The sequence below is a fragment of the Scatophagus argus genome, chromosome 15 (genome assembly GCF_020382885.2).
Source record: "Scatophagus argus isolate fScaArg1 chromosome 15, fScaArg1.pri, whole genome shotgun sequence".
Classification (NCBI taxonomy): Eukaryota; Metazoa; Chordata; class Actinopteri; family Scatophagidae; genus Scatophagus; species Scatophagus argus.
Window position 1 is genome coordinate 707,878 of NC_058507.1, and position 21,933 is coordinate 729,810.

Consider the following 21,933-nt stretch of genomic DNA (forward strand, 5'->3'; position numbering starts at 1 on the left):
GAAAAAGGGAAGATAGTAAATTAAAAGTACATTAAGTTTTACTTAATGTACTTGTATATTACTGGTAAAAACTACATGTAAGCTCTTGTCTTTTGTCCTTGTTGTCTGCTTCCTTCCCTTCCCCTGTCACCCATCCTTCCATCTCCCCCTCCTCACTGGTTCCACTGGTTCCACTGGTTCCAGTCCCAGGCCAGCTCCTCTGAACTGGGCAAACAGCTGGCCGAGGTGGAGTCTCTCCTTCAGAAGCAGGATCTGCTGGAGGCTCAAATCTCAGCTCACGGTGAAGCCATCGTTGCCATCAGCAGCAGAGCACTGAAGGTTGAGAGTTTAGAGTTTCATTCAGAGGGAAAATATAATCCAGTAATGTCATATTTATCATTCCTAAAGTGGCAATTCTGCATGAGTACTTTAACATGAATTAAAAACTTTTACTTGTGGTGCTGGCACTTGGATTGAAGTGAAAGATCTGAGGGCTGCTTCTCCTGTTTGAGTTGTCCACTTATGTGTCTTTGTCCTCCTTTCAGGTGAAAGTGAGAGACGGTCAGCAGATTCAGAGCAGAGTGAGAGCTCTTGACACTCAGTACAAATCTCTGGTGTCCCTCAGCAGCAACAGGTTTGCTTCTGTTTTTGCTTTCACGGCTGCTGATTGGTTAATTTACTGAACATGTGAGTACACCTTACCTCTCTTCTCGTCTCTTCTCTTCTCTGTCAGGAAGAGACAGTTGGAGGCTCAGCTCAGGTTGTTTGAATTCTTCTACGACTGTGAGGAGTTGGAGGCCTGGCTGTATGAACGTTGGGTGAGGCTGCAGACGTCGGGACTTGGACGAGACCTGAACCACATCCAGCAGAGCCAACACAAACACAAGGTGGTCACACATTCATCGTCGGCGTTAAGGACAACATGAATCAGTTCCCTGAAACCATCAGAATTCTTTATTTTACGTCCTCGGGTAAAAGTGGGAGTTAAAATAAGCAATTGTAGAAACAGGAAAGGCTTCTTTCATTAGCAGATGGATGCAGAGAAAATGAAAGTCTTCAGATTTGTGTTGGGCCAATTGATTAATCTGATTTTCCTTCTGTTAGCTTCTGGAGGCGGAGCTGCAGGCCCAGGAGTCTCTGTACCAGGAGGTTCTGGCTCGAGGTCAGGATCTGTTGTCCAAACAGAGTCAGCTCAGCCAGCGAGCCATCCAGAAGTGGATCCGCACCCTGAAGAAGCAGTGGAGCCACCTGAGCGCTGAGGCGACGGGGCGCCATGACAGACTGCAGGCCGCCGCAGCCATAAAGCAGGTAGACAAGCTGCCGGCTTTTTGTATTCTGTGATGATGTCACAAGTAAGTTTTTCACCATCCAATCAGGTGCCTTGGTGCTGGACTGGACTAACTGCTTTGCCCGTGCTCAGTACTTTGCAGATGTGGCGGAGGCCGACTCCTGGCTGGGCGACAGGAAACCGCTGCTGACCAGTGAGGATCATGGGAAGGATGAATCAAGCACGCTGGCATTGCTGCAGCGCCATCTGTGGCTGGAGAAGGAAATGGCGGCTTACGCCTCGGAGATAAAGAGGCTGTCAGAGCAGGCGAGGAGCGTGGCGCAGCTGACGTCTCTGACCGTAAGTCTAGATTCCCATCATTCTGTGTGTGGCTTGGGCTGAACGGCTGTGTGTGCGCTTACAGACACACTGACCTGCTGTGGGCCACCAAGCTGCAAATATTCAAATTTTCAGCCTCTTCTTGAAGTTTATATTCTACACTCGACTCTTCTTATCTCAATGAAATGTGCTGAAGTGAAAGCAAACCTGACGCAAAGAAGCATCTCATTATTTTAAAATACTATACAAATGTGTATTCATCATCATCATCATCATCATCATCAGATATTTCATGGTATTGTTTTATTTCACTCACTTACTACACATTGTAAGTTTTTATTAAGTTTTGGCTTTTGTGAATTTTTTCAAACGTCCTCTTGGATGGTCAAAGGTCACCATGAACTCATTGGTTGCCTGAGCTTCAGGTTGTTGTTGTGCCACATGGCGAAACTCTCTGTCGGTCACTGCAGACGTTGTATCAGTCTGGACTGTCGTGGATGGATACTGCAACTTGACTACCACTCGGTGTGCAGAGGCAAACGGCTGTGAGGAGGCGATTCTGCTTTTCTTCATGCTGTTGGGTCGTCACTTGCTCTCAGTGTCTAAGAACTTGCTCTTCCTTTGTAGGTGGAGCCTCAGCAGAGCAAGATGATCCAATACAGCGACTCCTCTGGAGAGGAAGAGGAGCCAGGAGCGGTGACATCACCACCACCTCGCTGTACGTCTCAGAGCGAGGACAGGAGGGCTAAGATCTGCTTCAGGTACAGCAGAGGTAATGCAGGTTCACACACAGCAGAGCATGATGGGAAATGATGCAAACTATAAACATCAGTTTTTGTTAGTAAATTTAACTCTGAACATCATCAGGAAAGACAACAACAGAAAAAAGATTAACGGATCAGAAAAGTCCTTGAAAGTGAGATGTCACTTGAACTGATTTTCAGGTCAGTTTCAATGGGATCGTAATGAGACTGTAACCATCATCAGCACTGAGCCAGATGGAGAGCGAGTTCTGGCGAGAGACGGCCGAGGAAACCAGCAGCTCATCCCCAAAACCTACCTGAGCCTGCAGCCGGCTGCTGTACGATCAATAATCAATCCCCTTTCAGCCACTCTTACCTGTAAAGATGAGTCACTTTAGATCTCATCACTGGCAGTCTAATGTAAAACGTTAATGTCGTCCTCATGCTGCTCAGGCTCCCCCTCCCACCTCCACCTCCACCAACAGCGTGCAGGAAAGCCCAGGCAGGAAGTTGAGTCGTCCGAGGCGCAGCCGCTCGATGCGCCGTGGCACCGCTGAGATCCAGACAACATGGCTGCCAGACCCGCAGTACCAGAGAGACACTGTGGAGAGCACGCAGGCTGGCCTGGAGCAGCACTACAACTCCCTGTACAGCCTGGTCAAGGTGCAGTGGGGGGAACGTACCGCAGTTTGATTCAAATAAAGTCTAAACAAAGTCAGACAATGAAGATGCAATGTCTAAAGCTTCTCTGAAAAGCACAAATCTTGGAATGTGTCATTTCAGTCAAAGAGGAGGAGTCTGGACGAGGTGTTACGTCTGCATCGGTTCTACAACAGCTGCCAGGAGTTTGAGTCGTGGATGGAAGACAAGGAGAACGTCCTGAACACATTCAGCTCTGACACCGACAACCTGGGAGTGGTTCAGGCCAAATACGAGGTGTTCACGTCTTAAAGGAGCAGTTCAACATTTTTGGGAACTCTGTTGGCTTTCTTTCAGAGGTGGTCATGTTGAGTAGAGCTGGAGTCAGAACGTGGTTAGCCTAGCTTAGCATGCAGGAGGCCTCTCATTTTCCTCAGTTGTGTTCTGTGCTCAGATGGGAGGTGTTTATAAAGTGGAACAGCTAAATGCAGCATGTAGATTTTTGAATACTGAATATTATCTGAATTAAAGTGCATAAAAACAAGTTTTTTAGATTTATTCTAAAGTCATTTTTCAATAAGTGCACTGACGTCGACTTCCTGTTCCAGAACTTTCTGACTGAATTGGTGGGTGGGCGTGGCCAGCTGGATGACATCATCAGAATGGCGGAGGAGCTGGTGAAGACTCGACACAGTAAACAGAGAGAGATCCAGGCCAGACAGAGGAGCGTTTCCAACAGGTACAGAGTTAACATCTCCAACAGATCCAAATCAACCACAACTGATACTCTCTGGATATAATACAGCATATAACATGTGAATGTCGTATATGCCCTGAGCCCAGCAGAAACCTCCTAGTCTATACTAACCTGGACCTGATGTGAGTCTGCAGGTGGGACCGTATTCAACTGCTGAAGGATGAGAAAGGACACGAGCTGCTGAGCACAGCAGATGTGAAGTCCTTCCTGCAGAGCTGCGAAGAGGCCAGAGCTCAGCTGCAGGATCAGCTGTCCCAGCTGCACACCGTGGACGTGGGCTGCAGCTCCTTCACCCTGCTGGCTGAAGAGAAGAACCAGGCTCAGGTCCTCAGAGACATCCAGGCCCTGGAGGGCAAGATCGCCTACCTGAAGAGTGCTGCCAAGATGTACGGCTTATTCATGGAGGAAAACTTGTTTAAAGAGCCATTATCTTTTATGTGAACCCTGTCTTGTGATAAATTAGGTAATTTCCTGACTTACAGGAAGCAGGACTGCAGTCCAGCAGAGAGCGCGGCCATCTCTGAGGAGGTTCGAGGTCTGGAGGCTTTGCTGAAGCAGGTTTGGGTTCACTTCATCATCACAGACTAAACTGTAGTCTGAGTGCTGTTCACACTTTGGACTACTGATGTTTATGACCTTTTAGATATGAAGTTTCACAGCGGTGCAAAGCCTGAAAAGTTGGAGCTGATTAGTTATAATGATCTTAAAGTTGTGCACCTCCGCAGCCTTCATGAGCAGAATTCAGTTCACCAGAAATCACGTCTGAGGACATGAGGACATGAGGACACGTGTTCAATGCACTGTACCTGATTATTCATGTACAATCAAAACTGTGCATAACAAGTTCAGACAAGGACTTTGTCTCTGATATTTCATGAGCATTTTATTCAAGCGCCAGCATGACGTCACCAGTTTACAGCCGTGAAGTTAAAGGTCTCAGCTTTCATGTTTTTCAAATGTTGTTTCTTCACTTTCAAGAAGGATCAAGCAAATTTGACTACAGTCACATCATATTTTGTGCCTGCTGTCTTCTAAATCTTCACTGAGTCAGAACTCCAGTCATTTGAGGCATTTTAGATGTTTTTTTATTAATCTTGTCTTTCTCCTCATGTGTCCCCTGAATCATTTGGTTATTAAGTTAATAAAAGTACCTGCATGTTGTTATTACTATTAATGACTATTCTTTCATCCTTGTGTGGTTTGCTTTGTTAAGTTCTTTACTTCACCCTGTTTTTCTTTCTCCTTCTTGAGTATTTTATCTCTGTATCTGTAAAATCACAGTTCAGTGTTTTGTTTTATCAACAATAAGGACTGGAAAACCGTCAGTCTGACAGCCCTCCAGTCAGATGTGGCCCAGCCCTCCTTCACGCTGGTCTCCTTTTCTGTTGTGGACAGTTGAAACGTCAGGCAGCCGACAGACAGCAGCTCCTTCAGGAGGCGCGCAGGCTGCACAGCTTCCAGCAGCAGGCAAAGGAGCTGCAGCATTGGGCCTCCTCGATCCAGGAGCGCCTCCTGCAGGAGGAGACGGCCACTGATTTGGCCTCAGCTGTGGTCCTGCTACACCAACACCAGGAGCTCCAGCTGGAGATGGAGGAACAGAGGAGCAGGTAGAGACTGTGAGACCCTGGTGAAAAGAGCGTAAACCTCACGTTCTTTTCAGTCTCTGTTGTCATTTGATTTGTAAGAGGAACTAAAGTGGAATCAGATTTGATCTGAGCTGTAGTGAGCTGTAGAAGCTGAGTAAATCCACTGGGTCTGTGCTCTCTCAGGTTGAAGGACATGGAGAAGTTGGGAAAATCTCTTCTGAAAGGCTTGTCCAATGGGAGGACAGGGGGTGTGGACATCCAGCAAACCCTGGACAATCTCAGTGCTGATTGGTCCAAACTTGACAAGTTATGGACCAGTCAGAAGGAACGTTTGGAGCAGGGGGTGCAGCTTCAGAGGCTGAACCAGGAAGGAGACCGGATCGAGGCAGCGCTGTCAGGACACGAAGCCCGACTGAGGGTCAAAGACGTGGGGGTGAGGATGCCTCACTCTGATCTGTTTTCATGGTCTGTTTGGGATTATGTTTGAAATGGTATAAAAGACATTTGACATTCTGATATGTGTGTTTGTTGGCAAAGGACTCGGTGGACAGTGTCCACAGTCTGCTGGGCCGACAAGAGGAGCTGGAAGGTCTCCTGAAGGCTTTGGACCAACGAGTCAGTCATTTTGCTGAACGCAGCCAGGAGCTCATCAACCAGCAACACTACGCTGCCAAATAGTGAGAGAACACAGAACCTGTCTGGGTCATTTATGCTAAAGATACGCTTAAATATCGATAGGTCAAAGAATATGCAAAATCACTCAATAATAAGAATAAGAATAACAGATTGCAGTGAACTCCCTGAACTGCATCACATCAGACAAAACTATTCAAATTCATAAAATTAAAAACCAGTAGCTAATTTGGTAAGTTTTGATTACAGTGTGCTTGGCTTACAGTATGTTGCAAAAATGAAAACAGGATATCAGTGTGTCACTTGTATCACTGACTTTATATTTCAGCATCAAGGAGAGGAGCAGGAGCATCCAGAAGGCCAACAGGAAGCTGAAAGAGAGCAGCGGGCAGAGGAGGATTCTGCTGCTGGCCTCAAAGAAATACCAGGTACTGTTACTATGGCCACCGTTTACACAGACATCATATCTCATAGCCTCAGCTGTACTGGTGTCCTCAGTCCCCCTTAGATCAATACTAAGGTCCACTGTACTGACAAATGACATCCAATTTTTCCTCTTTTTTCTCCAGAGGCTCAGCCCTTTAGATTTTAATGACCCTGTAGCTTTAACTGTAGCGCTGCCTTCAGGACAAACGTTTGTAGCTCCGGTACAAGTCAAACCATCAGTATGTTGTTTGTTCTGCCCAGCACATTTTGTACTTTGGGTGTACTGAACATTGCAACCACTAGCAGCTTTAAAGTCAAAAACATGACAAAATTTTAAGTGGAATTCTTGTTGGACGCATCTCAAATCACAGTCACATCTTCATATTTTGGTGTTTGTTCAGCCAGTGAGTGAGTGATTGTTTTTCCTAATGTTTGGTCTTGTAGAAGTTCCAGAGAGATTCAGACGAGCTCCTGCTGTGGATGGAGGAGAAGTTTAAGGTGGCAGAGGACGAGTCATACCGAGACCCCACCAACATCCTCCCAAAGCTGAAGAGACACGAGGCTGCTGAAAGGGAGATGAAGGCTAACCAGGTCTGGCTGGACAGACTGGTTCAGGTAAACTGCTGCTTACCGGTTCCCAGTCCAGTGATGTAGACTTGACTTTCCAAAACTTGAGTCATGTGTGTGTGTGTTTTCAGCTGGGGCAGGAGATGCTTGCTGAAGAGCACTACAGCAGTCAGAGCATCAGGAGGAAGTCCACTCAGCTCAGCAGCCGCTGGAGGAACCTTCAGGACAAGATGGCCGATAGAGGAGACAAACTGAGACAAGCAGGACAGCAGGAGCAGCTGATGGAGCTGCTGCAGGTACAACAGAGTGAAACACTGAGTGAGAAACATAAAATATGAGTCAGTGGCTCAAGTGATTCACGTCTGACTGGGCTTCAGTCTGTGTGTTTAGGCAGTCCTCGCCTTCTTTCAGAATTACCCAGACAACTCTGTCACTCCTGACTCTGTTCTGCACTGCCCAGTTTAAAGACATTCCTGCCTCCTCAGGATGCCAAGCTGAAGATTGAGGCCATCCAGTGGATGCTGAACAACACTGCCAAAGGCCATGACCTCCGGTCCAGCCGGCAGCTTCTGAAGGTGAGGCCACACGAGTTGACACAGACAGAACGGCGGTACTTTGACATGGGATCTGTGATCTTCCAGTGTGGTTACATTACATAAAGCTGTCACACAGAGCGGTCAGTAACTGCTGTGTTTCCGTGTGAAGGAGCATCAGCAGCTCGAGCAGGAGGCCAAGGAGCTGGCAGAGAAGATCAACTCCATCGTCAGCAGGGCCAAGCACCTCGCCTCCAATCACTTTGACTCCCAGAGGATCCTCCAGGAGACCGACACTTACCTTAATCTGTGAGTCTGTACACTTTGTTTTGACACTTGGTTGGTCCTGCACTTTGGTCCAAACTAAATTGGATGGATTGACATGAAATTTTGTGCATTCGTTGTCATTCATTGTCGCAAGAGGATAAATCTTCCTTTGACTTTTCCTGCCTCCAACACGTCAAAATTATTTAAAATATCCGCAGAAATAACCTCACATCTCCCAGATGAGTTGGTACATTCATGGTTTCCACAGGATGAGTCCTTATATCAGAGGATCTGACTTTCTATTGGTGGAATCGGCTCCGGTGTCCCTTAAAGTGATTCTGATACCAGTAGAGTTCTTCTCATTTGAAGTGATCCACCAAGCGTTGGTTAGGCACCGTTTTATCCAACACTGTACTGTTGTTAATCTCTGTCTGCGCTCAGTATGGCCAAAGAGCATAATTTAGAAGTCAGCCCCTCCAGACTGAGCAATGGGAAAACTGTTCCATTCTCCTATTAAAACACACGGACACTCACAAACTCTATGCAGTTTGGATCAAATGGATCATGACAAACATTGTGACAAGTGAGAATAGCAGGGGGTAGATCATTTATGAGATCTGATGCGCTTTGTGCTGCAGGTTCAAGTCTCTCCAGAAGCCTCTGGACCGGCGGCGAGCTCAGCTGGAGGCGTCAGTGTTGCTGTTTGGGTTTTATCATGATGTGGACCTGGAGCTCAGTTGGATCTCTGAACATGTTCCCACCTCTGGATCCACGGGATATGACAAGTCTCTGGCTGGAGCCATCAGCCTCATGCAAAAACACAAGGTACCAGCTGGATTTCTCAGAAAAAGCCCAACTTTTCTCCCACTGGTTCTTCTAAGCAGCAAGGAATGAAATCTGATGGTGAAGAAGAGGATGAATCGTGTGTGTGTGTGTGTGTGTGTGTGGGTGTGTGTTCACCTAGGAGTTGCAGGCAGAACTGACCGCTCACCAAAAATACCTGGGCCACGTCCTGGAGAAGGGGCGGAGCCTGGCCAAATCCAGCAAATCGGAAGGAGACCAAGTGCTTCAGAGGTGCCGATGCTTCTGTCTTCAGGGTCAAATGTGCATTTTCTCTTTGCATCTCCTGTCAGGATTTCCTTCATTGGTGACTGTGTGGACTTTTCTTTGCAGGTGCAGGCACCTGAGTGCAGAATGGGAGGAGCTAGAGGAGGCATGCAACAGGAGAGCAGCACACCTGAGCAAGGCCATCACCAGAGAACAGGTGACTGGGACAGAGAGATACGATTATGATTTGGAATGGATGGTTTTAAAAAGTGAAAGTCTTCATGCCGGCTTCAGGCTCCATGATCTCCGCCTGACCCAACAGTCGCAGGGCGTCAGGAACAAAAATGGTGCTACGTTTGGCAGATTTATCCCATCTGCTGCATGATTCAGGATGACAACTGACACCTCATGATGTCCCAGCAGAAAGATGAATGTGTCCAAATTTTGGGGCTTTCTAGGACATTTCCAATAATGTTGACCAGTAGGGTCAGAGAGGGCTCCTCAGCAGTAAGCACGGCGAAGTGAATCATGTCATTGGACTGTGGAAGTGACAGCCTGTGTCACACGCCAGCTCAGACGCCATGTTCTTTTACATTCTTGCCACAATAGGTCAGTCTGTAGTGCCTCCCTCCCGATGACATCACACAGGTGGTGAGTGACATCAAGCTGTGATTGATGACAGCAGGAATGTGATTCTACAATTGCCTCATCTGACACAGAGAGCATTTTAATAGACAACAATCGTGTGGTCTGAACCCGACATGAGATGTCCCCTCCCTAACAAAGCTCTCACACCAGTTACCTCACTCCCTGTCTGACAGGGAAGGGCTGTGCTGGTTGTACATTTGAGAAAATGTTTTGGATGCATTTTGTGCTGAATTTTCTCCGTCTTCTCTGTCAGCTACTGTTGGACTGCTCAGAGCTGGAGTCCAGGCTGACTGAGACACTCAGTCTGGTGAACACTGACGATTGTGGCAAAGACCAGCTGGCCACACAGAGTCTCATGACCAAACACCAGGTACAACACGCACTCTGAGAGGAAATGACATCTCAAAGTGAAATCTGTTTCACACTAAACTTTTAACCTGACAAAATGAGGAGAAAAAATGTGAAATGTAGCAGTACGTTGTGTCTGAATGGTATCCTGATGTTTGCCTTGCTGTAGGTGGTGGAGGGCCAGCTGGAGGTGCTGGAAGTAGAGGTGAAGGAGCTGGGAGACCAGGTAGAGCAGGCGCTTCAGAACTGGAGCCTGGGGGAGCTCAGCAGACCCTACAGCCGTCTCAGCAGTCTGAACCAGCAGCTGCAGCACCAGGCTGCCCTCAGGTGAACACTCACTTGTGCTGCTGAGAGATTATGGAAGGCTGCTGTTTCACACGTGATGGTTAATACAGGTCATTTTAAAAGACAGTTTAGGGTGATCACATTCTCAGAATGCAGGAGCCTCTGATGCTATGCTCTCTGTAGTCAGCTCCTTCCATGAACCTGTCTGTCTGCCCGCGTGTCTCACTGTCCATGTGTGTCCTGTCAGGGGTCAGAGGTTAAAGGAGGTCTTCCATCTGCACGAGTTCAGACGAGAGTCATCAGAGTTGGAGGACTGGATAAACCAGCAGAGACAGACAGCAGAGTCTCAGGATCTGGGCAACGACTACCAACACGTTCAGGTTCCCCCTCATTAACAGGACGCCACAGGACGGACTTTTTCTGAACTGAAAACACATCTGTCCACTCCAGTGGTCATCTTGTGCCAAAGGGTGTATTGTACCTAATGGGCCTGTGTTTAGACCCATCTGGTTTTCAGGGTGAAAAATTGTGATATAATCTACGTTGAATATTTTTATTAAAAATTCTCCAAATTTTATCTAAACAGATGCATAACATCCACTTGAATGGACAGCTGTGTTTTCAGTCACAGAAAAGAAATGTTTGAAGAATGTTTGAGAAAACTAAAATCTGAAAAATTGTTTTGGGTTTTTTAATTAACTTAAACATTTACCTGAATTACCCTGAATCACTTTAAACACTGCTGATGATTGGTGTCCGCTGCACTAACTCCTCCAAAATAAAGTTATCTCCACAGTTTTTCACTTGTTTAAAGTAAAAATGATGATGTAATTCTGACTGCGCTTTAATGATTTGTGGTTTAGATGAGGAACTATGCAAACAACATCTGTGTGATGTTAATCACACAACATGTAAATCAAGTTACCACCAGCTTAGATTAATATGAGGACTTTGAAGTGAAAGTTAAGTTCTGTTCACAAGAAAACTGACAAGGTGATGTGTGTGTGTGTGTGTGTGTGTGTGTTGATACCTCAGTTGCTTCGTGGGAAGTTTGAAGGCTTCCTGAAGCAGCTGGAAGTGGGACAGGAGAGACTACAGAGCTGCGGCGACCTGGCAGCTCGCCTGATCGGCAGCAAACATCCACAGAGCTCTGCAGTCAGGGACACACTGCAGCAGCTCAGGTACACACACACACACACACACACACACACACACACAGGCAGGTCGAGAGTCAGAGCCTGTCTATTGTTGTGGCCGCTTGTTTCTTCTGAGCTGAGCATTCAGTGTGGATCAGGACATGTTCACGCACACACTGCTGAAAGAAAGATCATCTCAAATACATCTTGGGCGCATCCACATCTGTGCTTAAAGCTTGTGACTGAATGAGTCTGGACAGATGTGCTGTGAACAGGTGTGGGCAGGGCCTGAGCATGTGGTGATGGGCTGGTGCAGGGTGGAGGACTGCTGTTGGTGCAGATGGCTAGAGATGTATAGATATGAAGCATGAAGAGCTTTTTACCTGTTTGCAGTGCATGCTGGGTTGATTTGAAGGATGCGGCAAGGGAGCGTCAAGATCAGCTGCAGAGAGCTGAGGAATGTCACCGCTTTTACCAAGACCTGACTGACGCGCTGACTCTCATCCGGGTACAGTGTCCATCAATACATCACACCCATCCATCCGTAGGTACGTATGTTCATATGTAGGAGCCTCTCCCTCTCTCTGCAGGAGCGACAGAAGGGCATCCCTGATGACGTGGCGAAGGATTTGCGAGGAGTGACGTCACAGCTGAGGAAACATGAGGCTCTGCTCCATGAGCTGGCTGCCACAGAGCAGCAGGTACAGACACACAGAGAGACGGGAGTTAATCATTCATTTGGCAAAATCCAGCACCTGAGACCTACACTTTTCACAGTGGACAAATGGAGACAATAACATTTCTTTTCCTTGTAACTTTTGTTTCGAAGGTGACAAACCATCTGATTGGTTTCCTGCGTTCAGCATGTGTCTGTGAAGATGCTCGTGGATGATCACACAGTCGCATTGTTGTTTTATTTTTGGTTGTGTTGCAGTTACAGGAGCAGCTGGATGCCATTGACTCCATCCTGGACCTCTGCATGCCTCAGCTGAAGCTCCGCCTTGAGGAGGTGCAGCAGGAAGTAGTTGAGCGGTGGGAGGAGCTCCGACGCCACGCCGAGCGGAGGGAGGAGGAGCTAAAACTGGCGTGCCAGAGACACCTGTTTCTCAACACGGTGAAGATACACGGACAGATGATTTATTAAACATCATTAATAATCATGTATCTTACATCCACGTGTCTTTGTGCTCTACAGGCGCAGGATTACTTCCTGTGGTGCAGCCAGCTGATTGGTGCGATGTCAGCTGAGGAGAGCATCAGCGATGTGGCGACTGCAGACATCCAGCTGGCCCAGCATCAGCAGCTGTGGGCCGAGATGGAAGCCCGACAGGAAACCTACCAACAAGCTGTGGACATGGGAGAGGAGCTGCAGACGCAGGACAGGACCAACAGGAAGGAGGTGAGGAGGAAATGACAAGTATGTGAAGATGAACCGTGTGTTTTTCTGTGCCATCTGGTGTCAGAGGGGCTCATCTGTTTTTGTTTGTGGTTCTTCCAGGTGCTGGAGAAGCTGGAGGCCCTGCAGGCAGAGAGAGACAGACTGGAGGAACAATGGAACAAGAAACAAGTCTGGTTAGAAACCATTCACCTGGAGCAGTGTTTCTACAGAGACGTTAACAGCATGGACAAAATGTCCAGCTCGCAGGAGGTACACACACATCCTTTGTGTTCTGTTCTCCAGAGGAAATGAGAAACACAACACTCACTGATCAGTGATCGAACCTCCACAGATCCTGCTGCAGAACAGCACGTTGGGAAACACAGTTGATGAAACCGAGGGTTTGATCAAACGCCACGAAGCCTTTGAGAAGCTGCTCAGCTCACAGGAGGACAAGGTCTGCTGATAAACCATCATTTTCATTAGCAGCATTTGCTCATTTGATTGATCCATTAACACAGTAAAAAATGCGAAAATTGCCAGCCTTAGAGGCCGTGTCTCCGTCCAGGTGTTTCAGTTTGAGGCTGTTGAGCTGTGCCCTGTCCCCGGCGGTGGCTGCCCCTGTGATCCAAAGTCCAGGTGCAGTCCAGTCAGCTATAGGGCCACTAGCTAACAGTAGCTGCAGCTAACTACAGCAGAAAGTACAGTGAGCAGCAGTTGACAGTAACTCTGATGGTATTCTGACCCATGTATTTTTGGAGCTTAGAATACTTGCTTCATTTCATGAGTTGCTCCAGCTTAATGAACCTTTGCCTTGCGGTGAGATGCTGCAGTGTTCATTCAGTGTTCATTCTGATCCAGCTGTCGTCTCTGAGGGAGCTGGCCGAGCGACTGAAGAAGCAGCTGAGCAGAGAGAGGAGTGGACATGTCCAGTCCAAACTCAAGGTCCTCCACCAGCAGCGTGAAAAGATCAAGAAGCTGTCCGTCAAGCGCAGGGAGGAGCTGGAGCTTTCCAGGATGCTATGTATCTTTAACAGAGACGTTGGCGAGGTAACCAGCTAGCCAATCAGAGTCTTTCCATCTGTGTGACAGTACTGTCAGGATGTTTTTCATTTGTTTTATCTGAACCACACATAACCAAGAAGAATTAACTGACCAAGGAGCTCATTTGTGTTTCAATAAAATTGTTTCTGAGAAGGTTTCTCCTGTGTTTCTGGGAGAGCTGCAATAACTTCAAATGGCCTTTCCAACTGTTTTAAGTGAGTTTGTCTGTCTGTCAGGCTGAGGAGTGGGTGTCCGAGCGGATGCAGAAGATGGCAGAGGACGATAAAGCTGACCTCAGCAATCTGCAGGCCAAGATGAAGCTTCTCCAGAAGCATCAGGTGTTTGAGGCTGAGATCCTGGCTCACAGTGAGATCATCAGATCTGTACTAATGGTAAGAAGAGATGAGACAGCAGAGATGAGAGGAGGTGCAGAGATGTTACAAGATGCAAGAAGATCAAATGTGAATACATGAGATACGATACGAGATGCATACGAGCATTAGTTAGTTGATATTAGACTGAAGCAGCAGTGGAGCAAAATGAGGTCAAATCATCATCATCATCAGTGACAATTTAAAGCTCAAACGTCATCCTGCAGAACGTCTTCTTGTTCTGTTCCTCCAGACCGGGGAGGAACTCGTCTCTCTTCACCATTCGAGGTCCAAGGAGGTGAAGAAGAGAGCAGCCACCCTCAGGCTCCACTGGGAGGAGCTGAAGAAGGCCATGGCCACCCGAGGGAAAGCTCTGGAAGACAACAGAGACTTCCTAGAGTTCCTGCAGAAAGTCGAAGAAGTGGAGGCCTGGATTAGACACAAGGTAGTAGATGGAAGGATGGATGGTGTTTTTACACTGTGTGTCATGTCTGTCTCTGACCTCTCTGTGTTTGCAGGAGGTCATGATTAATGTTGGAGATGTTGGGAAGGATTATGAACATGGTGTTCAGCTGCTGAAGAAACTTGGCGAGTTCAGAGGAACTGGAGATGGGGTGAGGCACCAGTGTGGCTTCATGTAATTAAGACTGAAGAGTTGATTTCCAGTCAGTCCATATTTATGTATACTTGACTGAATCACTCAGTGCTCAGTCTCACTGTAAGACACACCCAGACATGCACACAACACATCAGCAGTAGTATGCTTGGGTAGGGAATTTACTAAGTGCTTTAAAAATCATCTTGACGACTAAACATCCATCCACTTCCTGACACGCAGGAAACTAAGTAGTCCCGGACATACGATGTGTGGACCCACCTTTTTTTAAGTTGTTGTGAATGACCACACTGCGTGGTGGAGTGAAAAGCTCTAAAATACTACGGTTGGTTGCAGTGTAACACTGCAGGATTACAAGATACTGAAGGAATATTTAATCTGTAGGACGTGACGGTGGACGGCGCTCACATCACAGCCATCAACAGACTGGCAGCCAGACTGGAGAAGAGACAGAGCGCTGACGAACTGGTTACTGTTCGACAGAGGAGACAGCAGCTCAACGACAGGTAACACTCACCTTTAGTCTCACCTCTGTGGGTTGTTTTCTCGGTTTCACCGTCTCTTCCGTCTTCGTCTCCTCCAGGTGGAGTAAGTTTCATGGAGATCTCAACAATTACAAGAAGAAGCTGGAAGGGGCGCTCGTGGTCCATGCCCTCATCAGAGAGCTGGAGGAGGTTAGAGACAGAGCCAATGAGAAGGTCAGTCATCTGATTTATCTTAAAGCTGTGTGTCAGATCTACAGCTGAGACTTCCGTGCAGGATGAAATTGTCTTTGTCCGTCCTCTGTGTTTGTAGATGCTGCTGCAGGGTCAAGACTGTGGTTTCGATGTTGACAGTGTAGAGAACCTTATCAGACGTCATGAGGAAACTGAGAGAGAAGCGGGACTCATCCAGGAGAGGTCAAAGGTGAGTTTGAGAACTTGTTTCAGGAAGCCTTTCTGGTCCTAAACCATAGGGAGATTTGTAGACCTGCAGCGCTATGTGAATGAACTGAAAGAGACTCGAGAAGATGTGACGTTTATTCTGATTTGCTCTCCAGGCCCTGGAGAAAGAAGTCACTGATCACCTGAAGGCTCGCTCAGTGATGAGCGACAAGCTGAAAAACAAACAGAAGGAGGTTCAGAAAGCTCTGAAGACTCTGGACAAGGAGGTGAAACTCAGGTCAGGGAGATTTTATTTATAAGCAGTAATCTGAACTGAATTTGAGTGATTTAAGGATTGTTATCAAGTAATTTGAGGTTGTTAAGAGCAGGACCCATCAGTCTGTTGACCAGTTGTGGGCTGATGTGAGCCGTTGTTTGTGTAGGAGGGAGAAGCTGCAGGAGGCCCACCAGCTGCAGCTGTTCAAAGCCAACCAGCGCCTCCTGCTGGAGTGGAGCGTCAAACAGAGCAGTGAGATGGCAGAGAAAGGCCTTCCCAAGACCAGAGCCGAGGCCGACCAGCTTATTGTCGAGCATCAGGACTGGAAGGTGAGTCGTCTCCAAAGTACCTGCTTGGTGTGTTCTGTGGCTTGTGTTTCACTTGCTAAGTACAGTAGAACAGATTGAGACTGAGCTGTGCTGTTTGTGCAGACAGAGATCGACGCGCGTGCTGAGCGCATTGACTCTGTTCGGGACTTTGGTTTGGGTCTGATCCGGTCGGGTCACAGCTCGAAGGTAGAGATCCAAAAGGCCCTGGACCAGCTGGAGGAAGCCAAATCCGGACTAGACCAAGCTTGGCTGAACCGTGGCACAACCCTGGAGCAGGCCAGAACCCTGCAGGTGAGGATCTGAGGTGTAAAATATAGAAATACAAATTTGAATCCCGGTGGAGATCTGTAATGACCTGTGACTTCAGGTTTTTGTGTAAGACGAGCTGAACTGCCACAGTAACTCATCATAAAACACATTTGATCACTTTGCAACTTCCATCTACTTCCAGAGAAAAATGTTCTTTTCATGCCACTACGTTTATGTGGTAACTCAAAGTGCTTTACATGAACAAAACATTACAGCATGCCAGTATTTATCTGAAAAATGAATATGTTTTTTTGTTGTTGTATTGATTTGTGGGTTAATGTGGCTCATTGTACTGACTGCTTCTCCTTCCTGTAGCTCTTCCTGGCCTCTGTGGAGCAGTGTGACAGCTGGCTCAGTAACAAGGAGGCCTTCCTATCCAGTCAGGACTTGGGGGTAAGAACCGCCTGTCTGCACCGCCGATGTGGAGAACATCAACGGAGGGAAGTTTTAGCCTCTTCTCTTGTGTTGGTGCAGAGCTCGGTGACGGAGGTGGAGACTCTGCAGAGGAAGCAGGCTCAGTTTGAGGAGGCTCTGGAGGCTCAGGTGGAGCAGCTGGGTGAGGTGGAGGAACTGGCCCAGAAGATGATCCAACAGAAGCACTACGACTCCGACAACATCAGAGCCAAGAGCAGAGCGCTTGCTTCCAGGTGACGTCAGTTCCCATCTCTTACAAAAGACAGAGCTGTTCCCTCTGGATGGATAACCTCACACGACTTTGCCATAAGTTCACCTGCCTGCCTGTCTGTCTGTCTGTCTGTCTGTCTGTCTGATCACCTGAGTGTAGGCTGGGCCAGCTGCAGCAGTGGAGCAAATCTCGTCACAAAGCTTTGGATCAGTCACTGCAGTTGCAGCAGTTTTTGTCCAGCAGCTACCAGGTACTCAGCTGGACTGGACTGTACTCTGTTCTACTGGACTGAACTATTCTGGACTGAATTCCACTCTACTGGACTCATCTCTGCTGAATTATACTTTTATGAACCTTATTATTAACTTCCTTTTGTTTGGTATCAAATCTGCTGTCTGTGTCCTGATCGGTTCACGCAGTCTTTTGAAAAGCTCTCAAACAAATGCAGAAACTAATGCTGAAAGTGAGAAAACAGCTGTCATTAAACAGGTGTTCAGTGACCAATGAGCCCCAAAGTGCAGACTGTGTCTCAGAAATGATTGAAACGACACAGCAGTTGGCAGCTGGTTTCCTGTCAGTCAACTAATCGATTAATTGACTGAGGTGTGTGTAGTGACTGTGTGTGTTTCGCAGGTGTGTGTGTGGCTGAACGAGCACAACGCTGTAGCGTTGGATGAGAGCTGGAGGGAACCCACCAACCTTCAGGCCAAAGTGCTGAAGCATCAGAGCTTCAAAGCAGAGATTCTCGCTAACCGCTACAGAGTGGACTCACTCACCAAGGTGGAGAGTGTGTGTGTGTGTGTGTGTGTCAGTGTTGTTCCTCACTAATAAACTTCTCTAAGTTCTTTCTGCATATTGTCAGCGATTGTATTCATAATCTTAACTATCTGCTTATTTATATTTGGAATTGGATTGGAGTTACCAGTCTGGTTATTTAATGTCTGAGCACTGAAATCTGCTTCCTCACAGTTTAGTTGTGTGTAGTAGTGTGTGTGGCCAGTGTGTGTGTTGAGCAGTTAATAAAATTTGAGTTGATGATGTCTTGTCTCTGTGCAGGAAGGAGAGAAGCTGCTGTCTGAGTGTCGCTCGGCTGAAGTGAAGGTTCGACCTCGACTCAGAGAGCTGGCCGACAACTGGGACGCTCTGATCTGCAACTGTGAGGAGAAGAAAACCAGACTGCATGAGGCCTACCAGGTGCTGTAACAGGCTGTAACATGAAAACTTCCTGCAGACTGACTGACTCACTGACAAAATAAAATCTCGCTAAAAGAACTGGACATGTGGAAATTTGACTGCAGGCGCTGCAGTTCCAGCGTTCGCTGGACGACGTGGAGCAGTGCGTGGAGTCGGTGCAAAGGGAACTGGCCAATGAGGACTGTGGAAGCGACCTGCCGTCCATCAACAGGCTGCTGAAGGCTCTGCAGGGCCTGGAGGAGGAGGTGGACGGACACAGAGACAGAATCCAGGTACACCATGTGTTTCACGGGAGTGAAAACGTGTTAGTGCTTGATTGTAAACCAGCTTGTGTCTGAATCTCAGGGACGACAGTAAATCACTTTGTATCATATCTCTTAATTCAATAGGGTCTGGTGGAAACGGCGAAGAGCTTCCATTCTCAGGGAAACTTCCTGGCTGAGGAGATCCAGATGAGAGTGGCACACACCATCAACAGGTCTGAGACGTGTTCTGTCAAATCTGGCTGTGGTGTGAATTGCAGCTCCGCTCAGGAGGCTGCACAGCGTTCAGCCTGAACGATTTGTGTCCGACACATCACTCTGGATAGCAGCTTCTTCTTTCTAGGCTTAAATTCACAAGAGCACAGTTTTAACAGATAAAAAAACACGAAAGGCAAATGTGAAGAAGCTAAACTTCCAAATGTGGTTTGTGGGTTGCTTGGGTCACAGAAGAGACCAAAACCCACATGATGTTCATTAATATTGTAGCAGAGGGTTAAAGTTGCCCTGTGAAGATGATAAAATAATAACACAAGGCTGCAACTTTTATGCTGCTCACATGGTGTCAGCAGCACATACAGGGAGACTCGTGAACACAGCTTAAACACCGTATTTATATTATTTTTCCAAATATTTTTCCATAAGCCACCTTTTGTTTGATTTATTCATTGTTAAATCACATTATTGCACTGAAAGTCACATATTGTTGTGGATCAAATGGCCAGACTGGCATATTACTTTCTCTTTGGCTCATAGTTTATTAAAATACTCTACCTTTTAATATCAGTTTCATTTTATTGTTGATGCTATGGATTGAAGGTTCTGCGAAGCTGCAGCCGGACCCTTCTTAAAATATTGTGATATAAAAATCTGTCACTTTGCACATGAGCTTCCTTCTCCAGTTTTAACCTTAAAGTGGTTTAGATAATCTGGATGAATTGTTTCCAACCTGCCCGATCATCTGAAGTTTCTGTGCGAGTGCAGTGTTATCACGGCTGACAAACGATGCACAGAAAACAGCCAATCAGACGTCGTGGTGATAAATGACCCCTAAACCTAACTGTCGCACTAACTAACACTGACCACACTGTTCTCGACTCGGTCAGGTACAACAACCTGTCAGAGCCTCTGCAGAGTCGGAGGGAAACCCTGGAGGCCTGGCAGGTTCTGTTCCAGTTCTACAGAGACATAGAGGAGGAGGTGGCCTGGCTGAGCGATAGACTGCCCTCCGTCACTGCTAAAGACTGTGGCATCTCCCTGAGCAGCAGCCAGCAGCTCCTGCACAAACACCAGGTGACAAAATGCTGAACATACATAAAGAACATGTCACGCTTTGTTACTCGGTAATGACTCCACCTTGTGCTGGTTTATCAAAGACTTTGAAATGAAAAGAATTCTTTGTTTCAGGCTGTGATGCAGGAGATCTCAAGCCGCACCCCATTGGTCCAGGCTGTTCAGGAGGCGGGGCATAGTCTGGTGAGGAGGCGTCACTCTTTGCTGAAACTCTCTGACATGTTGTGTTAAGAAAGATTGTTTGATGTGATACATTATGCTGACCGTCGCAGGTCAGAGGGCGCCACTTTGCGTCTCACGACATCCAAGAGCGTCTGGAGGAGTTAAAGAGTCTCCATGAGGAGCTGATGATGGAGGCACAGCAGAAGGGGAAACTCCTTAAAGAGGCGCTGAGCATCCACACCTTCCTCACTGAGGTGAGGTTATTGCTTTGCTATGAATTTTTCCATCTATGTGTGAGCATGTATATTGTTGTGTATTTCAGTTAATTAATGTGTGTGTGTGTGTGTGTTGAGGTGTCTGAGCTGGAGATGTGGTTGGAGGAGCAACGAGCAGGTTTGGAATCTCGGGACTGTGGGAGGAGCGAGGAGGGAACGGAGGCTCTGCTGAGGAGGCTCGACTCTGTGGACGTGGAGCTGGAGAACCAGAGGAGGACGCTGGAGAGGCTTCAGGAGAGCGGAGCCTCATTGGAGCACCTGGGACATCCCAACAGGTGAGGACACACCGAGCGTGTACCTGTCGATTCAGAAGGGGGAGGGCCAGCGGTCTGCATTAGGACCTAAGTTTGCTTTTTATCTATAGAAGTCTCAAAATGTTTTTTGTTTTTATTTGAAAAGTAAAGTCCACGTATGTGTCTGTCTCAGCCACCTGGTCACTGAGTGTCTCCCACATGTCCTCGAACACTTTGAGTGTCTTGTCCGACTGTCCTCCACTCGACGTGCTGCTCTGGAGGACCAACTCCGCTTCTACGTGTTTGAGAGAGAAGCCAATGAACTACAAACATGGTTGAGCTCCAGGAAGGCTGTGGCAGAGTCCAAGGACTGCGGACAAGACCTGGAGGGGGTAGAGGTGAGACCGAGATCGGAGACATGAGACAAGATCTGGTCAAGTGATCTGCGGTCATCTATGTGCTTTCTTTGTGTGTGTGTGAGCTCATATTCGGGACCAGGAGTAGCTGCTGCTGCTGCTGTAGTGCTAACTGCAAAGAACTGTGATTGGTTTTCTGCTGAACAAGACGATACAGAGCTGAAGCCGCTAAAGGAATGGCTTCTCCTCGTGTCCCCACAGTTTCAACATGTTCATGTCCAGCTGAAAATAAGTTTGCTGTTTTTTTGGGGGTGGGGGGTGGGGGTGGGGGGGGTTGATCTGCATAATTATTGCTTCATTAAAGTGTGTATTTCCTAACATGTAAGAGGAGAATTGCTGATCAGATTGCTGCTAAGCAAATCTGTCACAGCTAACCCTTTGTAAACGGTGCCATTGGTGCTGCTGACCAGCAGGTGTACTGTGTTTGATTCAGAATCTCATTGATCTCTTTGTCTGAATGAGCGTTAGACTCAGACTTAAGTGGCTTGAGTAGATAACATTTAGAACTCCAGTAGAAACATGAATTTCTTTGGTATTAGCACTGAAACTCAGCCCAGATCTCTCTCCTCATCTGCCTGCAGGTTCTTCAGAAAAAGTTGGAGGTTCTGGTGTCAGAGATATCCGGTCTTGGCCGGAGTCGGCTGACCTTGGTGCAGCAGCTCAGCAGAGGGCTGCAGCAGAACAGCCAGGCCCGGAGGAGGGACGATGCCCTCAGCGGGCTGTGGGACGAGCTCAACAGCAGCATCACGACCAGAGAACAGGTACCACACAGCGAGCAGTGCATCACACACACAGAGGTGACACCCAGGAAGGTGGTGTCGGTGGTGGTGACTGTCCCCTGTCCTCCAGAGTCTGCAGTCAGCCAAAAAGATTCATCAGTTTCATCACGATGTGGACGAGCTGAAGGGCTGGATGGCTGAGAAGGAGGCTGTGCTGGACTCAGAGGACCAGGACCTGCACTCCATCCAGACTCTGCTCAGACAACACGAGGCACTGGAGGTAGGATTCAGGCAGCGACACTGACCATTTTGTACCCTTAAGTCAGTTCAGTTTAATGGCCTACAGGGTTGTCTGTACAACACCAGTTT

At 47.6% G+C, this 21,933-nt stretch overlaps 1 protein-coding gene across 1 annotated transcript in view; it reads left to right on the forward strand.

Moving 5' to 3' along the window:
• sptbn5 (spectrin, beta, non-erythrocytic 5) overlaps positions 1-21,933 on the forward strand; it is a 41,594-nt gene that overhangs the window by 12,319 nt on the left and 7,342 nt on the right. The window contains exons 13-69 of the mRNA XM_046413817.1: positions 184-318; positions 525-613; positions 713-866; positions 1,084-1,287; positions 1,400-1,606; positions 2,213-2,357; positions 2,530-2,666; positions 2,782-2,991; positions 3,112-3,264; positions 3,576-3,706; positions 3,859-4,110; positions 4,207-4,282; positions 5,120-5,331; positions 5,494-5,743; positions 5,848-5,987; positions 6,272-6,371; positions 6,814-6,984; positions 7,068-7,232; positions 7,422-7,511; positions 7,642-7,778; positions 8,375-8,561; positions 8,701-8,810; positions 8,910-9,000; positions 9,685-9,801; positions 9,949-10,106; positions 10,312-10,444; positions 11,100-11,245; positions 11,594-11,708; positions 11,791-11,901; positions 12,135-12,314; positions 12,396-12,599; positions 12,699-12,848; positions 12,931-13,035; positions 13,440-13,628; positions 13,859-14,014; positions 14,247-14,438; positions 14,512-14,607; positions 14,994-15,115; positions 15,193-15,307; positions 15,405-15,515; positions 15,649-15,770; positions 15,916-16,078; positions 16,181-16,369; positions 16,703-16,780; positions 16,862-17,034; positions 17,172-17,262; positions 17,646-17,792; positions 18,069-18,206; positions 18,311-18,478; positions 18,596-18,684; positions 19,573-19,759; positions 19,874-19,942; positions 20,032-20,175; positions 20,275-20,471; positions 20,623-20,827; positions 21,427-21,606; positions 21,695-21,844. Of these exons, the coding sequence (XP_046269773.1) occupies positions 184-318; positions 525-613; positions 713-866; positions 1,084-1,287; positions 1,400-1,606; positions 2,213-2,357; positions 2,530-2,666; positions 2,782-2,991; positions 3,112-3,264; positions 3,576-3,706; positions 3,859-4,110; positions 4,207-4,282; positions 5,120-5,331; positions 5,494-5,743; positions 5,848-5,987; positions 6,272-6,371; positions 6,814-6,984; positions 7,068-7,232; positions 7,422-7,511; positions 7,642-7,778; positions 8,375-8,561; positions 8,701-8,810; positions 8,910-9,000; positions 9,685-9,801; positions 9,949-10,106; positions 10,312-10,444; positions 11,100-11,245; positions 11,594-11,708; positions 11,791-11,901; positions 12,135-12,314; positions 12,396-12,599; positions 12,699-12,848; positions 12,931-13,035; positions 13,440-13,628; positions 13,859-14,014; positions 14,247-14,438; positions 14,512-14,607; positions 14,994-15,115; positions 15,193-15,307; positions 15,405-15,515; positions 15,649-15,770; positions 15,916-16,078; positions 16,181-16,369; positions 16,703-16,780; positions 16,862-17,034; positions 17,172-17,262; positions 17,646-17,792; positions 18,069-18,206; positions 18,311-18,478; positions 18,596-18,684; positions 19,573-19,759; positions 19,874-19,942; positions 20,032-20,175; positions 20,275-20,471; positions 20,623-20,827; positions 21,427-21,606; positions 21,695-21,844 (8,436 nt within the window). The remainder of the gene's footprint in view (positions 1-183; positions 319-524; positions 614-712; positions 867-1,083; positions 1,288-1,399; positions 1,607-2,212; positions 2,358-2,529; positions 2,667-2,781; positions 2,992-3,111; positions 3,265-3,575; positions 3,707-3,858; positions 4,111-4,206; positions 4,283-5,119; positions 5,332-5,493; positions 5,744-5,847; positions 5,988-6,271; positions 6,372-6,813; positions 6,985-7,067; positions 7,233-7,421; positions 7,512-7,641; positions 7,779-8,374; positions 8,562-8,700; positions 8,811-8,909; positions 9,001-9,684; positions 9,802-9,948; positions 10,107-10,311; positions 10,445-11,099; positions 11,246-11,593; positions 11,709-11,790; positions 11,902-12,134; positions 12,315-12,395; positions 12,600-12,698; positions 12,849-12,930; positions 13,036-13,439; positions 13,629-13,858; positions 14,015-14,246; positions 14,439-14,511; positions 14,608-14,993; positions 15,116-15,192; positions 15,308-15,404; positions 15,516-15,648; positions 15,771-15,915; positions 16,079-16,180; positions 16,370-16,702; positions 16,781-16,861; positions 17,035-17,171; positions 17,263-17,645; positions 17,793-18,068; positions 18,207-18,310; positions 18,479-18,595; positions 18,685-19,572; positions 19,760-19,873; positions 19,943-20,031; positions 20,176-20,274; positions 20,472-20,622; positions 20,828-21,426; positions 21,607-21,694; positions 21,845-21,933) is intronic.